The sequence below is a fragment of the Gymnoscopelus braueri genome (genome assembly GCF_963280865.1).
Source record: "Gymnoscopelus braueri genome assembly, chromosome: 19".
Lineage (NCBI taxonomy): Eukaryota > Metazoa > Chordata > Actinopteri > Myctophiformes > Myctophidae > Gymnoscopelus > Gymnoscopelus braueri.
The window spans coordinates 27,662,259-27,688,324 of record NC_137621.1 but is presented as its reverse complement, the minus strand read 5'-3'; the positions used below and the strand labels follow the sequence as shown (position 1 = coordinate 27,688,324).

Here is a 26,066-nt window from a genome sequence, read left to right as displayed (position 1 = left end):
TTAACAAGATGATCTGAATTTTAGTCTCACTCACTCTTTAAGTGCTCAGTAAAACCTCTGTTTGAATTTATCATTTGTAAATCTGAGAGTGTACAAATAACCAACATTTGTAGCCTACACTCTAAGATTTAAATAAATGACTGACGATTTTATTGTGCAAACCTGAGCCTATAGTATTAGGCCGGGGTTAATAGTGCCAGGTTGACAGGTCAGACTGTGTTCTTCAATCTCACACAGCAGAACGTTAGTAAATGGTTAACTTGCCCCTTAGGCCAGTGCTTCTCAAAGTGGGGTCCGGGGACCCCCAGGGGTCCTTGGGGGGGTTCCAGGGGGTCCCCAGCAAAATGTGTTAATACAGCATCTGAGTATCACAATAATTTTAACATCTTCATCCATATTTTATACGTTGGCCATTAAAAACATTGCAGATATCATATACAAGCTCACAGCGCGTCACTTCATGCTGCGCTGCGAGCTTGTACATCAGCTATTTTTGAACATTTCTTAAAAATCTTGAAAGTATTGGAAAACTTTGAATAATTTGTATTCTTGTTATTTTTTACACAAATCCTCTCTTCTGGGGGTCACTGGGACAAAATATTTTCAGATGGGGGTCCGGGGCCCAAATGCGCATCAATTTGGGGGTCCTTGACATGAAAAAGTTTGAGAACCACTGCTTTAGGCTGAATGGTGTATGGGTCATTCAGATCTGTGTGTAATAACGAACTTCACACACACGTGCACGTGCATGTTGGTTCCCAGAACATCGTCATAGACCTTTATGATTCAAAACAAATGTGAACATGATGCCGACATGTGTGGGTTATTTTGAGTTATACGCTGATCGTTGCTGAATTACTGTGTGAACAAAGGCCAAATCTCATTTATATCATTACCAAAATTAGGATTTCAAAAATATAATGTTTATTTAGCCTACCTCATTCCTTAAAATGACGTAATGAAAATATCAAAACAAAATGCATGCAGGCGCCTGTAGACTGTAGGGAAGCAGGATGTTAAATTGCCAGATATAGCCATTCCGTTATATGCCCTTTATATTGCCTAAAATTGATATGCCAATTGTGTTCTTCGCAGAGGTTAATTGCCATTGTCTGGCTAAAGATTGACAGGCCTGGTCTCAGTTTATTTCAGATCTCAGTAAAAGTTCGATTTTTACACACGCAGAGTTAAATTAACACCAGATTTCTTCTGTGCAGTACAGTATGTATGTACTGTATATAGAAAGGATATACACACTGTACGTTATATATACAGTATATATATATTTATTTCTTTATATATTTCATACATATATATAGTATATGTGTACATGTGTGTGTGTATATATGTGTGTGTGTGTGTGTGTGTGTGTGTGTGTGTGTGTGTGTGTGTGTGTGTGTGTGTGTGTGTGAAATAAATATGTAATTCATATCCATATAATAACCAGTGTCACAGAGTGTTGTAGTCTCTATCCCCGTGAAATGTTTAGGTGGTTATTTGCTGTTAACCCCCATAAAGCCTGGTCAGTGAGAGTAGCACGGGGCAAACACAATGGCTCTTTATGGAAAACTGAGTGGCTCTACTGTATTAGCAACTCTCTTTCCCTCCCCCCTCTCTCTCATTCTCTTTGTAGATTTGATCTAGATACATACACGTATGTGTGTGTGTGTGTGTGTGTGTGTGTGTGTGTGTGTGTGTGTGTGTGTGTGATATATATATATATATATATATATATATATATTTCTCTCCAAAATCTCCCTCTGTCAAGCAGCGACTCACTTCACTCATCTCTCTGTCTCATATCAGGTGCTTTTGCTGTCCTCTCTTTAATTCATCCCTCTCTTTTTCACTCAATCTTTCCCCCATCTCTTCTACCCTCCTGCTCTTAAACCTGATTTATACTTCGTTTTACAATAGTGTCACACACCAAAAATAACCAATCTACAAGATTGTAGATAATCTATCTTCGCCTGCTGCCCTCTCATTCTGTATTTTATTCTCTCTCTCTCTCCCTCTCCCTCTCCCTCTCTCTCATAACACAAAACAAATTAATTCATGCATGATATACAGTACCATTTCATACCAGGTCTATCCATATCAGGGCTCTAGTGTCCTAAGTGATGGACTGTTTCTCTCTCTATACTTCATGTCTGCCTTCTTTCTCTTTGTCTGGTACATATGGCATTTACACTTCAACATCTCCCATTGAGTCAATTTACAGCTCAATATTGTGTACTGTAGTTCAAAGCCAATGTAGTAGCCTTGAGGAAGACACAACATTCCCCTGACCTCCTCATCATAACTTCATTTGTTCTGCTTCAGTTATTGCAGCAAGTGATAGACTTTGGAATGTCGAGTGGGTGTTTGTAGGATACAGAAATACTTGTGCTTATAGACAGTGACTCGTCTCATCACGTGACGGCCTTCTGTCTTTAGATGTTCTTTCTTTAGTCAAGTTGGCAGATCAGACAGCTTCCGCACATGACTGAGATGGGCTTGAAGGAGACTGGAGCATAACGTGACATCATAAATCTCGAGTACGTAGGAAGTTGTTTTTAATATTACTTCAAAGAGCAGAAGGGAGCCATTTGAAGTGAATGGAGCTTAGCCACATCATGAACCCTAGCGTCGCTATTTTGGGGTGAATATCCTGCGAAAATCTCAGATGTACAAGCTCACAAAGCGCCACATTGTGACGCGTTATGAGCTTGTAGATTGGCTACTTTGGCAAAAATATTTATCAACCAAGTACTGTATATGTGATTTTAAGTGATACTATGGACTATAAATTAGGCTTTAGTTAGACAGTATGTTTTTGTTTATCAGCCTGTTGCTCTCAGGCTGCACGCTCACAGTCATTCTCCTATGACTCACACTGGGAGTGTAACTGCTATAAGGCTTGTGTTTGTTTCAGTTGGCTATTAGAAGAATGAGCTAGGGCTTTGGCTGGATCTAATGGATTTGATGTAACAATCAATAGGCAAGTTTATGTTGTTGGGGGGGGGGGTTCAGACAATTCAAGCTTTTAAACAAATATATCAGCTGTTTATTTTTGCAGTGATTAAAGCTGATACTCAAGTCAGGCAATATTGAGATTTAGTTTTATATCCATTTCATGCTGTGTCATTGTCATGACATAGGTTTGTGTGTCAGAGAATGTACCATTTGTATATGGAAACACAAAAAATAAATCAGTTTAAGAAAAAAAGAAAACATAATGGATTCATTTCTGAGGCATCACATTTTGTCTGGAAGGCTCCTCCATGTGTCATAACAGACTCTGGTGCTCTAAGGCCATAGGCAAAATCAAATCAGTGTACTCAGTTGAGCAAAAGTGGGCATGCCATTTTCATTGCATGGTGATTTCAGAAGAGAAACATACGTGCACACATTGGAAAACAACTTTGAGGTCAACTCAGTTTCAATTAATTTAAAATGTAAACTACAATTAAAGTAATATACCTCTTTTTTCAAGACTGAATATAGGGGCCTTCTTAGGAAGACTTCCAATTTCGATTTTGAAACTGAACTGGAAACAAATGGGTTTAACATCATATTACTAATTTATTACAATTTACATTTTATGCATTTAGCAGAAGCTCTTACCCAGAGTGACTTACAATTGTGAATCAGAGTAAGCGTGCACCCTGGCCAACACACATCTGTCACAACACTGAGGAACTGAAACTTTGAAGTGTGTGAGCGGTCATGCTCTCGAGGCGAAATGAACATATAAACATACATACAGGTTCTGGATATGTTTTTTCATGTAACTGAAAGGATTTGTCTTCTTTTTTGCAGCCTTATTTGCCCCATTTCTTTCTAGAAGAAACATCACGCAAGATTAACCAAACTCGAGAGAAATCTCCAGTTGGACCTGTGGCTGTGACTGTTCTGTCAAACACCTTTTCTAGCCGCTGTTCTCCTTCCCTGGATATCTAACCTGCAGAGGAGAAATGCAGACAACAATGAATTGACCTGGGATTCGACTTGGGATTCTGTGATTGTGACTATGAGTTTAAATTCAAACGGCCTCAGTCATGTTTGAACCTGGATCTGTGACTGCGGAGAACTTGTTGGTTTCACAGTTAACGTGAAAGTATATTTTGTATTTGTGCAGAGGAACACAGAAGCTGCACTCTTTTATGCATCAACTGACATTTGCTATGCTCAGGCGCTGTGTTCTTTCCCCCAAGAGTATTCTTGTGAATGATTAGCTGTGGGTTGGTCACACATGGCTCAGGGTAGCATTGCATTGTCAACATGCCCTTTTACAGGTTCCCACACCTCTCAGGAATTATTTTAACTAAATGGATGTACTGTAGACTTCAGATTGTAACAAATTGAACAAAAAATTGAGGAACTCGGGTCATCATCTCTGGAGTCTTTATTCTGATCAGCTCAACAAAGTTCTGAGGGATTTCCTCAGTTTGTGTAAAGAGATTGACCCCAATGGGGTAAGCACTCGAACCATTCAGCTATAAATATACAAATCAAGAAGTAAGAATCCTTCGCAGAAATTTGTGGAGCCCCCTCCTACTTCAGGGGATGCATTGTCCTATCAGGAAGAAGCGCCCCACGCGGGATGCAGATTTTTCAGCTATTGTGGTGCCGTCCATGCGTGGGTCTGGTTACCTGGACTACACAATCGAGACCCATGCTTCACGAGCTCTTAGGGCAATGGATGAGTTCAGACGTCATGAGATGCTGTGTGACTTGATACTGCAGGTCACATACAAGGAGAAGACTGTAGACTTTAAGGTGAGAGACCTACTGAACGTAATGGCTTGGTTGGTTGATTAAATCGAGTGTTTTACACTTTTACTTTACTGTATATCATATTCATCCGCCACCAGTGATATGGTATGTTACCTGTCACCATGCTTGATGAGGTTTTTTTTTTAACCCGCATGAACCCTAGTGTGACACTAACAGTGTCACTTTTCTGGCTATGCCATAATAGGTGAACATTCAACAAAAATAGCAGATCTGTGTCATGTTAGGTTGTGCCATGTTGTGAGCTGCTATATTCACCGAAGAGATTTGAGTAAAGACCCTTGGGGGACCTCAGTCAATGAAGTATATAGGGTTTAAGTGGTTAAAGGTGCGACTGCAATTGAACATTCATTTTGACTTATTGACTTACTGCATTATGCGCTTAATCACTTGAACCCTAGCATACCCTTTCTGAACATGTCATAATAGGCGATCATTCAGTGAAAATAGCAGCTCTACAAGCTCACAAGGATTGTAGATTGGCTACAGCAATTTGGTGAAGAGATTTGGTGTAGAGGGAAAACATTTGAAGGCCAAAGCTAGAACCTGGTCAACAAAGTACTGTATATAGGCCTTAAGTGATTAAGGTGCCAACTCAAAATAGTACCAGTCAAGCACAGTGCTGTATACTATGATTCAGGGACATTACATATTAAAGCTGCAATCCGAGAGTTATTTTAATAATGGATAAAACGTTATTTGTAAGGTAGAGCATGGTAAAACTTGCTTAAGCAAGATTTTTATTATCTTTTTGTCAAAGGTACACTATTGGTGCATGCTTAAGTAGTTGAAAGTGTGGGTTGATTTGATAATTCTAGCTAAAACACATATTGGCGTTTCCACCATGCACAGAAAGAAATCCTAAAACAGGAGATATTGGGATGCCCTGGTGGATCAAGCCAAGGTGGATCAAAGACAAATATTATAATTTTGACTCCATTTCTAGGAAGGTAAAAAGAACCCTATTTCAAATACAGTGAAAATAGCTCACAATGCATCACAATGCGATGCAAGCTTGTACATCTGCTATTTTCACTAGTTTAGAATTGTTTTTGAAGATTTATGAAAACATTTTTAATTGTTTTGGGAAGATGTCTAGATTTCAATACAGCAGTACATTGATATAAAATAAAAAAATAAACATACTTTGTATTTTTGAATACTTGTTTTTGGGGGTATTTCTTTAAAGCACATACTTTTGTATACTTTTGTACTTTTCAGTATTCTTTAAACCAATACTCCAGTACTTTAACTCAAGTACAAATTTGACTGAGTAGCTTTCACTTGTATAGAGTAATATTTGACCAGGAGTAAAGACCCTTCGACTCGAGTTCTGGGGTTGAGCACTTTGTCCACTGCTGGACATACCGGTAGCCTATATGTCATCTCAGATTTTGAATATATATATATTTTTAAGTGAACATTTTAACTCAAATCTTTGCTTCTGGGGGATTCTACAAAGGTCTTCTAAATCCTAACAGTTTTTTTTATAAAAACGTATGTTGCTATAATCAAACCTTTTCATGTCAAGTACCCCCAAAATTATATGTATTTGGCCGCGGACCCCCCATCTCAAATTATTTTGTTCCAGGGACCCCCAGAAGCAAAGATTTGAGTTACAAATGTTTGCTTTTAAAAGAAAAAGAATATATATATATTCAAAGATTTGCACTCATTTTCGATTTTTCAAAAATAGCAGATCTACAAGCTTATAGCACGGCACTCAGTGCTTGTAGTAAATAGCAGATTGTAGATCTGCTATTTTTGAATAGCCAAAGAAATCTAAAATGACACAGATGCTTTCCCGCGGTCTTTATGAAAAATAAATGGCAAAAGCTTACTACCTCTGCCCTCCCCACCTTCAGGTGCATAAGGTGGTGCTGGCCTCCTGTAGCCCCTACTTCAGAGCCATGTTCACCAGCAGCTTCAGGGAGTGCCATGCCTCAGAGGTAACCCTGCGCGACGTCTGCCCCCTGGTGGTGGGAAGGCTCATCGACTTTGCCTACACGTCCCGCATAACGGTGGGAGAGGAGTGCGTGCTTCACGTTCTTCTGGCAGCCATGAGGTGAGACCATGCAGTGGCACAGCAGACAGCAGCAGTAGCTGATCCACTGAATAAAGATGGTACAGGACGGGCACAGACCCGCAGAGTTCTCTAAAACAGTGGTTCTCAAGGCTGTGTACCCCCATCTGAAAATGTTTTGTGCCAGGGATCCCTTTAAGAGAAGATATGTGTTACAAATAAAATAAATAAAAAATAAAACTTTCACAAAGAATTGTGAATTTAATACTAAATTAATTGTGTATAATGTATCATTTATTATTAAATGCATGTCTTAACTGTATGTATGAAAAATTTAAAGTAAACCTAGCCGAAGTATAAAATAGGGTTAAAGTGGTCAAACTGATTTTGATCCTACAACAAATTAATTTGTGGACTCCCTGAAACCCCCTCAAGGACCCTACTTTGAGAACCATTGCTCTAAAATGTCATTTTGAATGAGTTGTATACCGTTTCTCTCCTAATCAGTGTACTTGTACACTCTCAGTTAAATTAACAGTGTAGATTGGGGTCCCAGAGATAAAATCGTATCAAATGGGGGTCCATGAAATGAAGAGGTGTAAGAACCAGTGCTCTACATAGAACTCCCTACAGTATATAGACCAAATCATCATGACATCATCAGTATGATCATCATCAATATTTCCGGTTAGCAGTATTATTTATTAACTTTATTTCTGGAAGAACAGGACACTTGATATTTTGGAGTATTAGAAATATATTATTTTGTGTTCTAAATATCCACAGGTTGACAAACTAGACATACTGTAAGCTAATATTCTGGACCATTTATTTCATATTGCGTAAATATCCTAGACATTTTACCCAGAAATAACAACCTACATGTTTGTTTACAAACTTTCTGATCTGGTCTATAGGGAGTAGTGAATGAATGCATGATTTGGGATCACAGCCCCACTGTTCTGCTGCGTTGTCCCACCAGGTATCAGGTGGAGGACGTGGCCAAGGCCTGCTGTGACTTCCTCATCAAGCACCTGGAGCCGGACAACGTCATCGGCATCGCCCGCTTCGCAGAGGAGATCGGCTGCACAGAGCTGCACCAGCGAAGCCGAGAGTACATCAATACACACTTCAATGAGGTAGTGTGCAAGGATAGTGAGCACACAAACGCACGCACGCACGCACGCACGCACGCACGCACGCACGGACACACACACACACACACACACACACACACACACACACACACACACACACACACACACACACACACACACACACACAGACATACAATACACACACACACAATACACACACAATACACACAAACGCAACAAAGACAAATCTTTAAAAAGAAATACAGACTTTTGTGGTATTCTCCCCTCGGCCCCTCTCTCTCTCTCTCTCTCTCTCTCTTTCTCTCTCTCTCTCTCTCTCTCTCTTTCTTTCTCTCTCTCTCTCTCTCTCTCTCTCTCTCTCTCTTCCAGTCTCATTTCACAGCCCTGCACTCAGTCCTCTTCCTCAACTACTTTGCTCTCTCTCTTTCTCTCTCATGTGATCTCACGTGCACATACACACAAATCATTTTAACCAGTAAAAACCAGTAAGTAGTTAGTGTTCATTTAACTCTGAGGATGTACAAATGTACCCTAATGGACTACTCAGGTCGATGTTTACGCCCTCAGAATTAATTAAACTTTAATTTAACATTGAGGATTGTACCATGTACCATGTCTCTGTTTTCCTCATTGCCTCCTTTTCGTCATGCATCCTAAGGTGACCAAAGTGGAGGAATTCTTCAGTCTCACTCACTGCCAGTTGCTGGAACTCATCAGCCAGGACAGCCTCCAAGTTCTTTGTGAGTCTGAGGTTTGTAGCAGGACTTTCAGCAGTGGCATCTATTTCAACCACATCTCAAAGCAGTGCTTCTTAAACTTCTTCATGTCAAGGACCCCCAAATTAATATGTATTTGGCTGCAGACCCCCATCTGAAAATATTTCCATTTTTTGAAAATAGCAGATCTACAAGCTTTGTGATGCGATGCGTTGTGACTTGTGACCTTGTAGATCTGCTATTTTTAAATAGCCGATGTATATAGGGTTAAAATGATTTTGATGCTATCTTAACAAATTTTCCCCTGAAACCCCCTCAAGGACCCCTGAGGGGTCTATTAGCAAAAGATCAAGTTCCCTTGTATGTTATAAAACAAACCAAAAATGCTATAAATTGTTTTGGGGCAGCAGTAGCAAGAGCGGCCGCTTGGGAATCAGAAGGTTCCCAGTTCGATCCCTGGCTCCCCACGGGGTACAGTCAAAGTGTCATTGAGCAAGACACTGAACCCCAAACTTCTCTCGATGAGCAGGTTGGTGCCTTGCATGGTTGCCGCCGCCATGGGTGTGTGAATGTGTGTGTGAATGGGTCAATGTAATTCACATTGTAACGTGCTTTGGATGAAGGCACGGTATAAATGCATTTACCATTTAAACTATTTTTCTTAATGTGCCTGTCAACCATGTTACAATAATATAAGATAGTGCAGATCGTTTAAGAGAGGTATTTGTTTTTCCGATGAACCTTGTGGCATGGCCCTGTGTGAACCTCATGAACAATTAAGAAGTGGTTGAGCTGTGGTGACAAGGTACAAAAGCCCATATAGTTTATTTGTTTGTTTGTTGTTGTTGTGGTTGTTGTTGTAATGTATTCTGGTTTTGTGGCGTTTTCTACTAATGTTGTCTGCCTCTTTTCAAGGAATTTGTAGAATGTTGAATTGCAAAGCACAAAAATAGAAAAGTGACAAAAATAGAAGACACATTTTTTACTGGCAGGCTTTTAATCATACAACTTATAGAACTTATTACTACCAATTTTAATTTCACTGTGTTGTTTTGTATGTCATCCACAGTAGCCCATTAATTTCATGTCATGACACTTTTATTGCTTCTCCAATTGGGTAATTTTATTATTGTTCTATTGTCTGTATAGCAGTTAAAGTTTTATCACTCTATTATTTCAAAGCATCTCATTCTCCTGCTACACATGATTTAATTTCCCCTTGGGATAAATTGAGTTAATCATATAATGATGCTCTATACTTACTCTGAATAAGCGCATCAGCTAAATGCCTAAAACATAAAGAGTAAGTCTCTTATAGAAAAGGTTTAGACCTGGCCAAAATAATAGTAGTTAAATTGTTACGTTTTAGTGTTTTTCCTAATGGCAAATAGGATGTCAAACACAGTGAGGTACACTTCACACTGGCTTTCAAGGAATGTATAAGTATTTAAACAGTACTTGTATAGAATGTGTATGGTAGTCCCCACCCATTTGGTATTAGTTAAAACAAACACTTCATATATGAAATACTGTGTAATACTCTGTACAGGTGTATAAGGCCTGCACAGACTGGGTCCGCTGGGATGTGGAGGGCAGAGCCCAGTATCTGCATGCCCTCCTGAATGCCGTCCGGATCTATGCCCTGCCCCCTAAGTTCCTGAAGAACCAGCTTCTGTCCTGCCCCATACTCAGCAAGGTACCACTCTCCATCCATTGCCTACTTCCCTTTGCTTGGATACTTTAGTGCCAGAATACTGATTAATTCACTCCTCACTGAATCTACTCATTTCTCACTCACTCAGTCTCACACTTTGTCACTCACTTGCTTACTCCGTCACCTGCTCGCTCACTCACTCACTCACTCACTCACTCACTCACTCACTCACTCACTCACTCACTCGCTCACTCATTCACTTGCTCTTTTACTTACTAAATCTGTAGGCAAACTCCTGCAAGGACTTCTTGTCTAAGATCTTCCAGGAGATGGCACTGAGGAAGCCCCTCCCTCCTCCACCACACCGTGGAAACCAGCTCATCTATGTGGCCGGAGGGTAGCAAGCATTTCTCTACAATCTTATGTGTTAAAGTCATATTTTTAAATTAGGTTTTTAGTGCGGCCTTTAAAGCCCCAACCATAAATATGTATGCATTATATCTGTGATGCACTGTCTGTACTTAGTATAATAGTGTTTCTTAAATTATGATGTATGGGCCTGAATATGTCAATGTCAATATGTTAATGTATGGGTCCATTTATCATAATACTTTTATTTTTTTCAAACACATACTATTGTGAATGACTATTAATTATAGTCGTCTAATGAATGACATCATGACTAATCTCTGACCAGTAATTTTTCTCCTGTCCAGGTATCGGCAACAATCACTATCAACCATGGAGGCCTATGATCCCAGGAGGAATTGCTGGTTGAAACTGGCTGATATGGGGGCTCCCTGCAGTGGCTTGGGGGCCTGTGTGCTCTTTGGGCTGCTCTACACGGTAGGAAAACTGACAACTGACAAACTTCATAGGTTTACAAATACTCTGGTGTTTTGGTCGTTGGACGGGACACCACCGCGTGTGGCCAGTATTTTTTCACACGCATGTACGGTACGGTGCACGCCACCGCCGTACTGCCATACCGTACCGCCGGAAAAGAAAACACCATTACATTACTGCAAATACTAGTACAGATTGCTTGCTGTTCTGGATAATGTGCTCTAAATCAGTCGGATACAATACTATTTGATACAGTAATGTGATGATATGACACGACTTAATGTGACACCAGATAATACAGCGATCTGTTTTTATGGGTTGCGACTAAATGAGTCACAAGTGAATTATTTTTGAAATACTGTAGGGCTTAAATGATTAATTCATAATGTCGTATTTTGTAAGTTTGGGTCCCGGGGAGACACCACATTTCTCTTTTGGGTATCGAGCTGAAAAGGTTTGGGAATGCATGCAATACAATATTAGTTCAATGCAATAAAATACTATGTACTTGTACTGTATATTCTAATAGACATTTTGTTTGTAAAGGCCTTAGGGGCAAGCCACTGAATACCCAACCATGATATAGTCTAAGAGGTGAAATTGTAAGTGAGAATACATCTAGACTATTATGCAATAGAAAATAAACAGCAACGGCATAAATTTGATGTATTCATAACACAAAATAAAATTGGCAATGTCTAAATCATTTACAAATCCATACTGCACCAAGCCTACAAATTCATTCTTCTGCATTTATTTTCATCTTTGCAAGTGTATCACTAGGCCTAGATGCAGTTCAATAGTTTGGCTTAATTCTCTCTTGATAAAGAAGAGCTTGTTGCTCATTGTTGACCCTAGTGTCCTTGCTTTGGGTCTACAATCTACAAGCTCACAAGTTGTGAAGAGATTTGGTGTAGAGGGGAAAAAAGGAAGGGCCCAAGCCCTGGGTGACCCAGGTCGAGGAAGAATATAGGGTTTAAGTGGTTCAGTAGGTAGTCTGTTGAAAGAGTGTTACACACTGCCTGTCTCTATCATTTTAAAGAGTGAATTAGCGATGGAAATGTATTCATAATTATTCATCACATATTTGTTCAACATATCAGTATATGTTATTATTTTATAAGCAAACAATACAAGGGGATTTTCTATATTGTAATTTGTTGGTCATGGGTGCCTGGTATCTACAGAAAACATTGAAGCTCCACTTATGCATACAACACATTAGCAGGTGAGCATTATTCAAGGTTATTGACATTGGTTTAGCATCATCCCAGTTTATGGCCATATGAACTTTGAGTATAAGCACCCTTGTTCATCACTGTTTTGACAATTTTAAAGGGATGTTGAAGAGAGTACGTCATAAAATAACATAGCACTTATTTTCTACTTAGTAATGGCAAAGACATTGAGCTCTCTTGAGAACATTGTCTTAACCTTACACCATTTAAAAATACTCCCCCTCCCCCTCCTCCTTTTTTTTTGTCTCCGCCAGGCCGAAGGCGTGGCCGAGACTATGCTTTTCCCCCTGTCCGTCAGTCCGTGTGTGTCTGTCCGTCCGTCCGTCTGTGAACAGCTAATCTCCAGCACCGTTGGACTGATCAATGTGAAACTGTGCACACACACGCTCTGGATGCCAGAGCAGAACCTCTGCTCTGCTGCCCCCAATTTTTCACATCGGCCTGTTATAGCGCCACCAGGAGGCATTTTTTTGGGGGATATTACGCCTACAGATTTTGTCCTATAACATCACGGAAATCGGTACACGGTATCTCTTCAGTTATGTCATCATGACGGAATCTGTCAGATTTTTCATATTCCATCCTGATTGACTAAGATTGGCTTCCAAAGTTTGCAGGAGTGGTCTGTTTTGAACAAAATGCCTCAAATCATGAACGCAGCGTGCGATTGCCGTGAAACTTTGCACGCACATTCCTATTAGGCAAGAAATAGGAAGAAATACCACCCTAAATTTTTCAAATGCCACCAAATTCTATACTCACATCTATAATGACTGAATCCCGGACATTGCTGGCCCACAATAACCTACCTGACCTGGCGGAGACCTGTGCTCCGAGGAGCAGTTTTTCTCTTTTTTTTCTCTTTTCTGAATTGTGGAGGCAATTCCTTTTTATAATTCCTCTCTGTTCATTTTATTATACATTTTTATTTCAAGTTATTCTCATTATACGATTGTATTTTGTATTGATTCATTATGAACTCACGTCGTTATGATTATGTCTGAATGAAATGTCCCAGAGACCGTAAATATTCTGGCCTTGTGTAGGGGAAGAGGACATCTGTGTAGGTACACATGGTAGGTACCCATGCATGGCAACAGGCAGTCCCTAACCAAAACACTGAATTGGGTCCATTTGGTTAGATTTGCATCCTCAAACTCTCGCTAGTCTCCTAAGCTGAACACTGATTTCAGTAACATCTTCTGTATTGTATCATATACCCAAAATCATTTAGTGATCATTCTGTATTTTCTCATCAAGGTAATACTTACTTAATATTCACAACAATAATCCACTGCTTTGTGGATTCCAGGTCGGGGGCAGAAACCTGTCACTTCAGAACAACACAGAATCCAGTGCCCTGTGCTGCTACAATCCTATGACCAACCAGTGGAGCCAGCTCACCTCCCTCAATGTCCCCAGAAACAGGGTGGGGGTTGGGGTGGTGGATGGCAACATCTACGCTGTGGGGGGTTCCCACGGCTCCACCCATCATAACACTGTGGAGAAGTGAGTACTTTTAGAAATGTTCATTCCCTTTATTTAGTTTTTATGATTATTTGAATGTTTTGATTTTATATTATTCATATCTATGTTATTACCAACTCAGTGGCCTTGTGGATAGAGTGTCTGCCCTGAGACTGAGAGGTCGGGGTTCGATCCCCGGCCGGGTCATAGCCGTGAGTTATCTGACTGAAATGATGCGTAGCCTGCAAGCTAGTTCAGAAGCAACGATAAAGTGCGGTCGGTGAGAGGTTCCCGACAAGTTTTAGATTTCTAGCATGTTTGATATTTGGGTCTGTTGTAGGGATGGCCAAATGGAGACATTTTATTAACCGGTTACCGTTAGGCCTTAACGGTTAATTAATCGATAACCGTTTTTTTTATGGCCAAAATACATTTTATTTCAAAGGGCCAAGTCTACACAGTTTGTTTTGTGTCTCCAGCAGAGTTTCTAGTGTCTCTATCTCTCTCTGGAAGAGGTTGCACATGAACTCTGCAGCCGCACTGAGGCGCTCCAACACTAACAATACCAATAGAAAGACGAGGAAGAAGAAGAATAAAGTGGAAGTTACGTGTGGTTGCAGGTGTAGACTTTTTTTTTTTTTTACGGTTAACCGTTAGCCGTTAGTGTTAACCGGTGGCCAATTTCTTAACGGTTAACGGTTACCGGTTGGCCAACCCTAGTCTGTCGGCCCCGGGGAGAGCCACGTTACAGCCAATGAGAGCACATTACAGCCACGCACCGTGGCTAGTCCTCCCGCATAGAACCGCAATATTACCGTCCAGACCTGTATTAAGTTACACATTATAAAACAGATTGAGCGAGTGAGCGAGTCTGCTCGAGGATGGGGCTGTTTATTTGAGAGGAATTGCTCAGACAGAGAGAGAGAGCTGTGTGTGTGTGTGTGTGTGTGTGTGTGTGTGTGTGTTTGTGTGTGTGTGTGTGTGTGTGTGTGTGTGTGTGTGTGTGTGTATGTGTATGTGTGTGTTTGTGTGTGTGCGTGTGTGTGTGTCCTATCATAGGCCGCTTATAATAAGCGGACACGGCAACACTAATTCTGATCTGAAATGCATCGTGGTTGACTTTTTGAAACGTTTGTTTCAGAGAGAGAGAGAGAGAGGGAGAATTATTTAATGTCAATCATTAGCGTCCTGTCTCGGTCTCGCGCATATATCACGGGAGCCTTTCACGTTCTCGTGAGACGTTTGGAATGAAAACAAATGTATGTATTGGGTCGGGAATCGGGATCACATTGTGGTGAAATATCTTGCAATGAGTGAACCCCTGTCGCCGACCAATCAATCGTGCGAGAACCACAATGATATATATAGCCCGATTTCAAGAAAGAGACTCGGGCAATGTGAAGTGCTTAACGATCTGTTTACACGCCGACCACTTCAAATATCGGTCAGTGTGTAGGGGCCCTAAAAAAACAGGAGATAGGCTCCTGCCCTATGGGCCTCATGACTCGGCAAGGCTTACTTTATATTATTATATAAAATTATTGGACTCAGACCCAGGACATTACAGTTATGGTACAGGCATTCAGATTCTGTGCTGTTACAGGGTGCCGACTGGGATAAAAACATGATCACTTTCCAATGAGGGTGCTTTCTCATATAGTCCTTTTTAAACAAACCAAACCTCTTTAAAGTGAACCAAAAAGCGGACAGACAGAAAATGGACTCGGCTCTTTTTGCATTCACATTGTCACTTAGAGCCGTTTCACACTCGGGTCCCGGGTGCGCACTCCAGACCACATGGCAGATGTTGTGGTAGTGTGAACGTAGCGAACCGTTCCCCGTAACGCATCACCGTACCGTACTCGAAACCACCTGGGGAGGTAGTCTCGGGTCCGATTGCTGCGGAGTCGGGAACGGAACGCGGCAGTGTGAATCCATCCGTACCAAGAGAAGGAAGTGGACAGACTGGACTGCTAATCATATATCATTTATATATTTGTTATAATGACGCATTATTTTAGCTGGGTTATACCTTCTCATTGTTCTACTTGAATGTTGACAAGAAATAATAATCCCGCTAGTGTTTGAGTAGCGCGAGCCGTGAAAAATAATAAACAAAAAACACATGTGTGGCGAACGTATTTATAAGGATAAATACACCAAGGGTTAGTCCGTGACGTCATACCAAGGATGCGTCCGTGACGCCAATATCATATTAACAGACAACGTTACATTTCGAGGTTTCAAAGACCAGTGCACACACTGCTTTGGTTGTGTATTGTTGATCTGTTGTTATTATAACTCAAGACAACGTCAGGAACACAGTCAAACTTTATTATTCACTCTAGTCTAGAGTGACTTTTGTTCTGTGAATGACATTCTCTCTTCCAAAGCCCCATAGTCAACAGCGCCCCCATGAGGCACATATTTACCATTTCTGCTAAATTAAATGGTCGAGTACGAAAGGATTTTGGCCAGTGTGAATGCTGACCAGCTGGGAGAAGCCAAGCGTACTCGGGAACGCTTCGATTCAAACGGATCCAGTCTGAAACCGCCCTTAATTTGAAAGAGGACTCAGTTCTCTTTCTGGTCTACTTCAGAAAGCCAGCAGAGCTGTCTAATCGCTCTGAGTTCGTTTGGAGGACTGATGGGGATGAAAACGCACTAGGTGACAGGACACATTTTTTTTATATATTGGCGAAGCTTTGTTCGTGTTTGTTTATGTGATTTTGAGACCTGTTTTGCGTGAATGGAAGAGAAAAATGTGATTCCTGGTCCGTTGGACTTATATCACTGCCAAGTAATTATACAGATATACACCCTAAGGTTCTACCCAAAGTTCTACCCAAGGTTCTACCAAAGTTCAACACCACTTTATCCAAATGGGCACTTACAAGTACATTATTTTTTACTATCTTACTATCCAACAGCCAACTATCTTTACTCCACTCTCACACACACGCACACGCACGCACGCGCTCGCACACACGCACGGACGGACGTGTGCGCACACGCACACGCACACGCACACGCACACACACACACACACACACACACACACACACACACACACACACACACACACACACACACACACACACATGCCCGTTTGATTTAGAGCAGTTGTCTCTGTGTAAGTATGGTTAATGACATGGTAGAGGCTAAATAAGTAGTTGCCATTCAACCTGAAGAGCACTCAGGAAGGTTGCAGGTAGTCCTCTTATCCTCATTAAAGCACATAGGGCTCTTTCAAAACATGCTGAGACATATGTCCCAGGAATGTCGATCCTGTAGGGAATGCTTTACATCTTGTCGCTGGGGAGCTAAAAGGGGGGAGATAATCTCCTAAAGAATGCTGTGTTAAGATTAATAATATTGTAACTGAAAATTCATAACAAAAACATATTCCAAGTGGAATGTACATCTCTTTTGATAATATTTGTGTGCTTTGTTTTAACCACTTAAAGCCATTGTACTTCATTGACCAGGGTCCCCCAGGGCTCTATACTTGGTCCCCTTCTTTTTTCCCTCTATACCACATCTCATCTACAAGCTCACAATGTGTTACGTTGAGATGTGTTTAAGCTTGTAGATCTTCTATTTTTTTTCACGCCCAGAATAGGGACGCTAGGGTTCATGTGGTTAATTAAGCAAGGATACTTGGTGTGATGTAAATGTAACATGAGTCTAACTTATGTTAAGCCGGACTGGGCAAAAGTCTAAAAGTATCACAACTCATCATAGCTAACCATTTGTGAAAGTATTCTTTTTAGAGTTGTTGGGTATACTGTAGAAAATGCTGCAGCAGTGGTTTTTAATAGTGGGTTAATATTTATTATTACAGTACAGTAGTTAATATGCTCGATAATAACCTCACAAGTATTACAGCTGCACTGTAAATTGTCTTGATATTGCATTGATAGGCCCTGTCACCAGGTCCCAGCTAGAACATACTCTTCTGTCAGTGCCAAGGATTGAACAAACAAGCATCTGATTATTATTATTGTCACCCTCTTGCCAAACTTTGCTGCCTCATGACTCAAAGTTAAACTATTCAAAAAGGTACAAAGGCATACACACAGTAATAAGTCTAGCCTTTGACTGAAAATCATTGCCTGGATCCTAAATCTTTTTATCTGAATCTAAAAAACAATTAGTTAGTAATAGTATTACAAAGAGACTGTGTGGGACAGAACTGGTTTGTTAATCAATAACTGACATGACTTCATTCAGAGGCTCAGTCTGTATGCTCTGTGTACAGAATGAGCTGCAAATCTGTTCTGAGCCATAGTCAAGATCTCCTTGGACTTAAATAAAGCCTGTCAGAAGATGCCAAACATTGCTGCTTAACCTAAATCCAATTCTAGGTTACTGGCTTGTGTTATGCAGACTGGAAATGTTTGAGCACACGGCCCCATCTCCACTGATTCTGTCATTTAGATTCAAGTTTCACTGTGATTGATCATCACACCAATTAGGTTGCTTTATGTGAATAACAAGGACTATTATTGGCTTTATTTTCACTATTAGGGTATATAATAGCCGCCTTTAAAAAAAAAAGGCACTGCCTTTTTACATTAAACCCTTCTGCCCGTCCGAGTTGATGGTCTTTTTATGCCCCACTGTCAACCATGGAGGCACCCACACCTGACTACCACCAGCATGCCGTACCACCATCCTCCTCTTCTGCCGAACAAAAACAGCATATAAAGATAATTTTTCTGGGGCTTTTATGCCTTTATTGATAGGACAGTAGGCTGACAGGAAATGGGGAGAGAGATGGGGAGTGACATGCAGCAAAGGCTGTCGGGCTCCGCCCGTGACGCGCTGTCAGGCTACATTGAGCCTAGGTGCCGGGCCACCTATGATATCCTAATGTAATTACATTACATCCGCTATATTCATCGTGGACATGTATTTTCTTAAAGTCAGGCCTATTAATATATTCCAATTAATGAGCAAGTTGTGGTCCAGCAGTGTGAGCTCCAGGTGACTCAAAGCAGCAGCCGTGCCCAACAGCAGAGCTGACAGGCGGGGGAGGAGAAACACAGAGTCCTCAGCGTTCATCTCTGGCAGCATAAAAGTGTATTTTAGTTGATAAATATGCTATACAGTTGCTCAATCTTCATTAATTTCGCATCTACACCTACAACTACTCTCTTCAGTATTCTGTACATTACAGTTCTATTGAAGTCAATCACGCTACTACACTTATTCTTTTTTTCATTTCAGCAGAAAAAGTGCTCTAGATAGCATTGGCTAGCGTGAACACACCCTTACAGATTCTCATCGTTTTTGACTTGAATCACTATGCAGTTATCCTTTGTCCGTCAGGTGGGATCCAGAGTCCAGTCGCTGGTCTTACGTTTCCCCGATGTCAGTGGCTCGTTTGGGTTCCGGGGTGGCGGCATGCGGCGGAGCTCTGTATGTTGTGGGGGGCTTTGATGGGGAGACCCGCTGGAATACGGCTGAGAAGTACCACCCTGAGACCAACACCTGGCACCAACTAGCACCCATGTCTTCTGTACGCAGCGGACTAGGTATGTGGATCTGTTTCCGTGTGCGTGTGGGTAATTGTACTTGTGTGTATGCAAATGTGGGTATTTATCCACTTAAGCATGTGACAAAAAAGCCACAAGCTCCGTGAGCTTGTAGATTGGCTATTTTTGTAAAAACATTAAAACATTAAAAGTGTGACACTTCATAATGTGTCTCTTCTCCAGCTCTGTGCAGTTTTACCAGGGTTGTTCCTCTGTGTTTGTAGGTCTAGTGTGCATGGACTCCTACCTGTACGCCATAGGGGGTTATGATGTAGTTTTACCAGTGTTGTTCCTCTGTGTCTGTAGGTCTAGTGTGCATGGACTCCTACCTGTACGCCATAGGGGGTTATGATGGTCAGACCCAGCTGAACTCCATGGAACGCTACACCGTCTCCAGGAACCAGTGGGAGCCTGCTGTCTCCATGCAGCACTGCCGCAGCGCACACGGAGTCACCGTCTACCAGGGACGCATATTTGTACTGGGTGAGTCGCATCTCCAATCCCCCAGCTTGATTAAATGGAGTGTTAAACTCTGAGGTATTGAGGGGTTCTGCTACTAAATGCTCTGTATGAAAAAAAGAAAATCATTGCTCAAACTCAGTGTTTAATATCTCTCAAATATAGAGGATCCCGTTTGTTAAAGTGTCATCATTTTAGCAACAAAGGACTTATGTTGTCTGCCATCCTTTTAAAGCTACTATGATTAGGTATAATGTTGATAGAATTATTCTGCTATCAAACATTTTCCGAGAGCTGGTGTTGCTGTAATCGAATGGTGGATATCTAATTTGAGAACAAAACTCTGTGAATTCTCATTTTGAAGCTATGACAGAAAGAAAATTGGGAATCTTAATCTATATGTTGTAACTCAAATCGTATGGCAGGTCCATTGCTGGTGGGCTGAGGAGTAATAATATGTTTTCATCAGCCTGTGTTCTGAGAACAAAAGAACAATTCTCACATTGTATCTTGGCTGAAGAACTTTAAGCACAACTGGCATAAATCATCCAGGCAACACAGTCATGACAAAACATACAGCACACGCTGTTACGCATAGTATAGTGATGAGTTCATTGTAGACCCTCTAACAACAGGGTATTGGGAAACAATGTAGCGATCCTTCAGCGGTCCATCAAAGTAGATTTGACATGAATGATGTCAACGGTTCAAGTTCATATCAGCACAGTTTTACATTTACAACTTTTTTTCTAATGTGGATTAATGTAAGAAAGTTGTCTGTCTACAACATTTCTATCTCTCTCTCTCTCTCTTTCTCTCTCTTTCCTTCTATGTGCGTGCGTGCGTCAGGGGGTTTTAACCAGAGCGGCTTCCTGTCCAGCATCGAGTGCTACTGTCCAGAGACCAAAGAGTGGTCTTATGTCACTGACATCCCCATCGGACGCAGTGGTATGGGCATCGCTGTTACCATGGAACCCTGCCCGGGCAGCCTACCAGAGGAAGAGGAGGAAGAGGACGAGGACGGGACATAAAAGAAGTAGAATTGCGATTGAAGACAAGCGAGCGGACTGTCAATGATCCATGGAGTTGAGTATTGTTCTAACTGATGCTGCTTCTCAACGGAGGGGGATGTGTGTTCAAGTGAAACATTCCAATATGACTACTGGCATGTCTCCCCACGCGCTGTGGGTATGAATTGTTGGCAGCGGAAGAGGAATGCAGTAGCATCAGTTTACTTTTAGGAGAATGTCAGAAGATGAGCAGGGAGAATTAGTGAAGCTGAAGGACAGACCACATACTACTGACCTCACAATGATACAGGTGCTGCAGACATAATCTCTCACATAGTGTATACCAGTGATTCTCAACGTTTTTAATTTCAAGGACCCCCAGTTTGATATATATATATACTGTCCATTAGGCCCCCATTTGATTCCATTCATGTTTATCTCCAGGACCCCAATCTACACTGTAAAATAATTCTGAGTGTTTATTTAACTCTGAGAGTGTTCCATTTGTACACTCTCAGAGTTACAGACCCAAAAGCGTCCATTTGGTGGTCCCCAGACTCGACGTTGAGAAACAGTGGTGTATTCTATAGTTTGTCACATACCCAACCTTTATTTGCCCTTGGTGAGTGGGGTAATACTGTAAAAGGATAGAGAAGGGGACAACTGAGCCTAGAGCCTATGGTCTGCCTGACGTTTCTTCCAGTTAAGGGGGAGTTTTTCGGTGCCACTGTCGCAAAATTGCTTGCTCAGGGTGGGACTCTCGGGTCTCTGCTCTACATGTAAAGTGTCTTGAGACAACTTGTTGTGATTTGGCACTTTAATAAAATTGAATTGAATTGAATTGAACTGAGGGACAGTTATCAGCCCTGGGGCTGATAACTGTCCAGTGTCCAGTCAGTGGACTAAAGTGCCCCCACGTGCTGAACGATGATGCTGTGGAGGGAAATGTGGTTAAACATGCCCGTCACTGTTGCTGCATTGTTCAAATGCCATTTTCTTGATGTCTTTGTGACTAAATAAGGCTTTGGGTATGTAATAAACATATGATCACCGGGGCATTCATTCATGGCCCTCACGCAACGACGAATGCCAGAGTGATAATATATATAATATAATGAGTACAGTTATACGTCACCAATGTAAGCAGTCTGTGTTGTATAATTTCCTTCAAAAGTTGTATGTGTTTTCACTTTCTTTCTTTCTTTCTTTCTTTCTTTCTTTCTTTCTTTCTTTCTTTCTGTCTTTCTTTCTTTTTGTCTCTGTTGCTCTGTGATATCTGATTTAGTCATCTTTTGTTTTGTGGCACATTTATACCTTGTATCTCACTTTCAATGAAAACAGTTTTTATATTATTATTATTAATAGTTGAAGTAGAAGTCGTAGTAACTGTACTGGCTACTGTAAACTGCTGTAAATTATGTTGAAATGAACTTCAAGATAAAAATTTATGAATGGAGAAAAAAAAACATTTCTTGGTCATCTTCATCTATCCAGGATCATCTTTCTCATACTGATGTACGACTGAAAGAGGAATTATCTCACCCTTCATCTCAGTTATCAAGGTACATCAACCCATATTATAGCCTAGCCCAAGTGTGTAACAGCACATAGACAGCCACTAGATGGTGGAGTACATCCAAAAACCTCAAGATTTCAATGACAAGAAAAGCTCTCTGTTCCTGTGTTGTGGTTTGCAGTGAAAACACAACACCAAGATTGTGATGGTAAAACTTTTTTCTTTTTTCTTTTCTTTTTTTTTGGGGGGGGGGGCCCTCCTCATTACAAGTGGGATTATGGTGTACGTGAAATGTTCAGACCGTTAAGCGTTAGTGCTGTTTTAACATTCCACGCATGACGTTCTGTGGGTACAAATGAATTTGACCCCCTGGCGTGAGCACAGGGTAGGGGCGAGAAACCCACCAAAGAGCGGGATGTTTAGAATAGCCTAGTCTGTTGCTTTCTTTTAATGGCCCTCATAATGGTGAGGCGGAATAGAGTCACCACGGCGTTTAGTCATCATCGCACACAGACGTCAGCTATGTGTTTACTTGTCTCTCTGTACTGTCTCTCTGCCTGGCCCCTTCAAGGCTCACCTGCAATTATCCCAGCAGGCCACCGAAGAGACTATTTGGGACTGAGCTATTATTCAAATGCCGTCTCGGCCTTCTCATCATCTTGGCATATTTGATGAGAGAGAGAAAGAGAGAGAGACAAGTGGGGGGGGGGGGTGTTGAGAGAGAGAGAGATACTAAGGTAGAAGATGCACGCTTCAGCTTGATTGATTTATCTATCTCTACAGTCTACACAGTAAAATCCTTAGTGTTAATATACAAAAAGAAGAAAAAAAGAGACCCAAATGGATCCTTCTTTGGTTACATCTTTTACACTTGCAGAGTTAAAATGTCTGAGGATTTTACTCTGTAGCTATCTTTTTTTCTTTTGGGGAGGACACATTATCTGTGATAATGTTCCTTTTACTGCTGCCGGTGACCAAGCGCACCTTTGAATCTGTCTCGTATTTCAAACTCCTGGATGTGGTACGCTTTGTGTGTGCGATTCATTATTTACAGAGCAACCTGTTGGGCAGCGGGTAGTGGCGGAGTAGGAACACAGGAAGGAGTGTGATGGTGGAGGCCTGGAGAGTGAGAGCGGAGAGACAGAGGAGGGAGGGGGGAGGTGAGACGGCTTTTTTACTCACTACTTCAAGCCCTGCGCAATTGTGCGCGCGCGAGAGGGGGGGGGGGTTGGGTGACTCACATGGCAAACGCATGACGCACACGACGCGGCTGCAAAAAGCATGCACGCGCACAAACACAAATACTTGAGTGTCTATACACACAGACTTTTGTTCTGTATCTCTTGCTGCACGCATAAACACGCACATAAACGCATACGTGTGTGTGTGTGTGTGTGTGTGTGTGTGTGTGTGTGTGTGTGTGTGTGTGCATCGTCGTGCTAAACAAAGCTGGCTGTCTCTTATTCACAGGCTGTGGAAACAGATTTGCCTCAATGTGTTCATTGTCTCCGGAGGGGAGCTCAGACAGAGTGAGATGTAGCACTGTACAGTGGGGAGATAGGCCCTCCATGGAGAGGCAGTGGAAGCAAGCTGGGCATACACACAGATGTAGCCATTGTACATGTCCATTGTGTAGCCGTCGTGCAAGTCCATCATACAAGCCATTATACAAGCACTTTATTGCACTCTCTCTACACACTACCACAGTAACTGTTGCTCCTACCCAAGGAGAAACTTTGGAACAGGGAAAGATCCTCAAGTACTAGTGCAGGATACAGTGGGTGCAGGCTTGCACCTCTGCATGGTTGAATTCCACTGTATGAGTTAGACCTCACGGCAGATGGAATTGTTTCGTCCTTCATTAAACTGCAGAGCTTTTGTGAACGTATTTGCCAACATGCCAAAATTAATGGTGGGAAAGTAATTATTTCCAGGTTTCTAAGAAATTAGTCATACCATCAACATATTGGTGAGTAATGTAAACCACATTTGTACATCTAATCTGAGCTTTTCAGTTTGGTAAATAGAAGAGATAAGAAAACGTGGACCTAGAAACTGGAACTGGTACTTGCCAGTTGTGTTATTGTGTTATTTTTCAATGGTATCACTAGTATTACACAGCTTATATCTATCCAGTCATGTATTCCAATCTACGAGCAGGGAGCATTCACAAAGGAAAATGTAGCTCAGTTCACCATTACCACTTAAACCCTATACTTTGTAAACTAATACTTAGTTGATCAGTGTCACTTGGTCTGCTCTTTTTTCTTTGTCTGCTGAACATAGTCGATGAAACAAGCTCACAAAACGCGATGTTTTGTGATAATGTAGATCTGAGGTTTTCGGCGTGCGTTCCTTCCAGAATAGAGATGCTAGGATTCAAGTGGTCAAGCATTGCATAACGTAGTTTAGGACTATCCCATGTTGCTCAAATCAGCATGCCAAGATTAAGTATCTATAGGAGTTAAAAGGGAAAGTATCGGTACTGTATGACATAACATCAGACTATCCAGCCTTGCTTAGATCTATGAGAAGGGTTAAGGCGGTCTCGAGGGGCGCCAGGAGAAGACAGTCCCATCATTGGGTATTATAATATGGCTTATCCGGTTGCATATGGCTTATTGGGGCTCATTCAGATGTGCACACAGGCAGGAGGTAGAGTATAGCCTCTATAGGCTCTGGAGAGGAGGGGTCTTTAATGCCACTGGGCCTATGGCTAGTATGTGTGTAGGTGTGACCTTGAGAAGTGATGACCTCATCAACATCCCTGCCTGCAAAGCTAATCTGTTTCATTCTGAAGGATGCTCCTACGACAGAGCCACCTATGAAGGTGACATTGGTTGGTGGGCTGGTGGCGTGGAAACACAGCCCTCACACCAAGCACGTACAAACACACACACACGCACACACACACAAATGCAAATGCAAATGTACACATGAGTGCATTATGCACAAATACTTGCATGCTCAAATGCACATAATAAACACTGAAAACACATGCACGTAATGTGTACATATGCATGCACGTTGCTCCACCGTCCCAGCGGCATGTTTGAACTCACAATGCAAAAGCACGTTGCATTGACACACACACGTTGTATTGGCCCCTAATAACACATTGTTGTTATCCGTGAGTCTGCATTAGACTGTGATGACGTAACATAAAACCCCACATGTTCATCGCTTGATCACCCAGATGCCTGCAGCAGGTGTAGCAGCCTGGTGGTGGTGAGTAGGTCACAGACTGCCCTCTGTCATTTGACCCTAAATGTTACCACGCTCACACTGCAGGGGCATTACCTGATGTGCACCAAGGTTTTTTATTTATTTTTTACTTTGTTTTTGCTGAGCATTCTCAGCAATGTCTTCTTATTCGTACAGTTACACAAATTCACACCAGGGAGCTGTACTCTCAAGTTTTGGCCACCGAGCAGCTGCACTGGAGTAGTTTGAGGATTAAATGTTTACTACTAGGAAATGTTGTGTCACTCACAGAAATAAATGTTATGTCATATTTCTTGATTTCGGCACTGTGAGCATTGAATGCATCCAAGTCTAAATCTCTGTGTTCAAACATACTTGTCCAGTAAATTGATTCAGATTCTGATAAGAAATGAAATATGACACCATTTATATCCCTGCTTATCTTTATGGGGTGACAGTAGCCTGATTGTTAGAAAAGTGAATTTGTGATGGGTGGCGG

At 41.5% G+C, this 26,066-nt stretch overlaps 1 protein-coding gene across 3 annotated transcripts in view; it reads left to right on the top strand.

Annotated features, from left to right (window-relative positions):
• keap1a (kelch-like ECH-associated protein 1a) overlaps positions 1-22,247 on the top strand; it is a 37,060-nt gene extending 14,813 nt beyond the window's left edge. For all 3 annotated transcript variants that reach the window (XM_080414652.1, XM_080414650.1, XM_080414651.1), the window contains exons 2-12: positions 3,802-4,761; positions 6,642-6,841; positions 7,782-7,938; positions 8,576-8,668; positions 10,183-10,329; positions 10,575-10,684; positions 11,004-11,133; positions 13,684-13,880; positions 19,173-19,378; positions 19,685-19,861; positions 20,687-22,247. In XM_080414652.1, the coding sequence (XP_080270778.1) occupies positions 4,549-4,761; positions 6,642-6,841; positions 7,782-7,938; positions 8,576-8,668; positions 10,183-10,329; positions 10,575-10,684; positions 11,004-11,133; positions 13,684-13,880; positions 19,173-19,378; positions 19,685-19,861; positions 20,687-20,868 (1,812 nt within the window). In that variant the 5' untranslated portion in view covers positions 3,802-4,548 and the 3' untranslated portion in view covers positions 20,869-22,247. The remainder of the gene's footprint in view (positions 1-3,801; positions 4,762-6,641; positions 6,842-7,781; positions 7,939-8,575; positions 8,669-10,182; positions 10,330-10,574; positions 10,685-11,003; positions 11,134-13,683; positions 13,881-19,172; positions 19,379-19,684; positions 19,862-20,686) is intronic.
• The last annotated feature ends 3,819 nt before the right edge of the window (positions 22,248-26,066 follow it).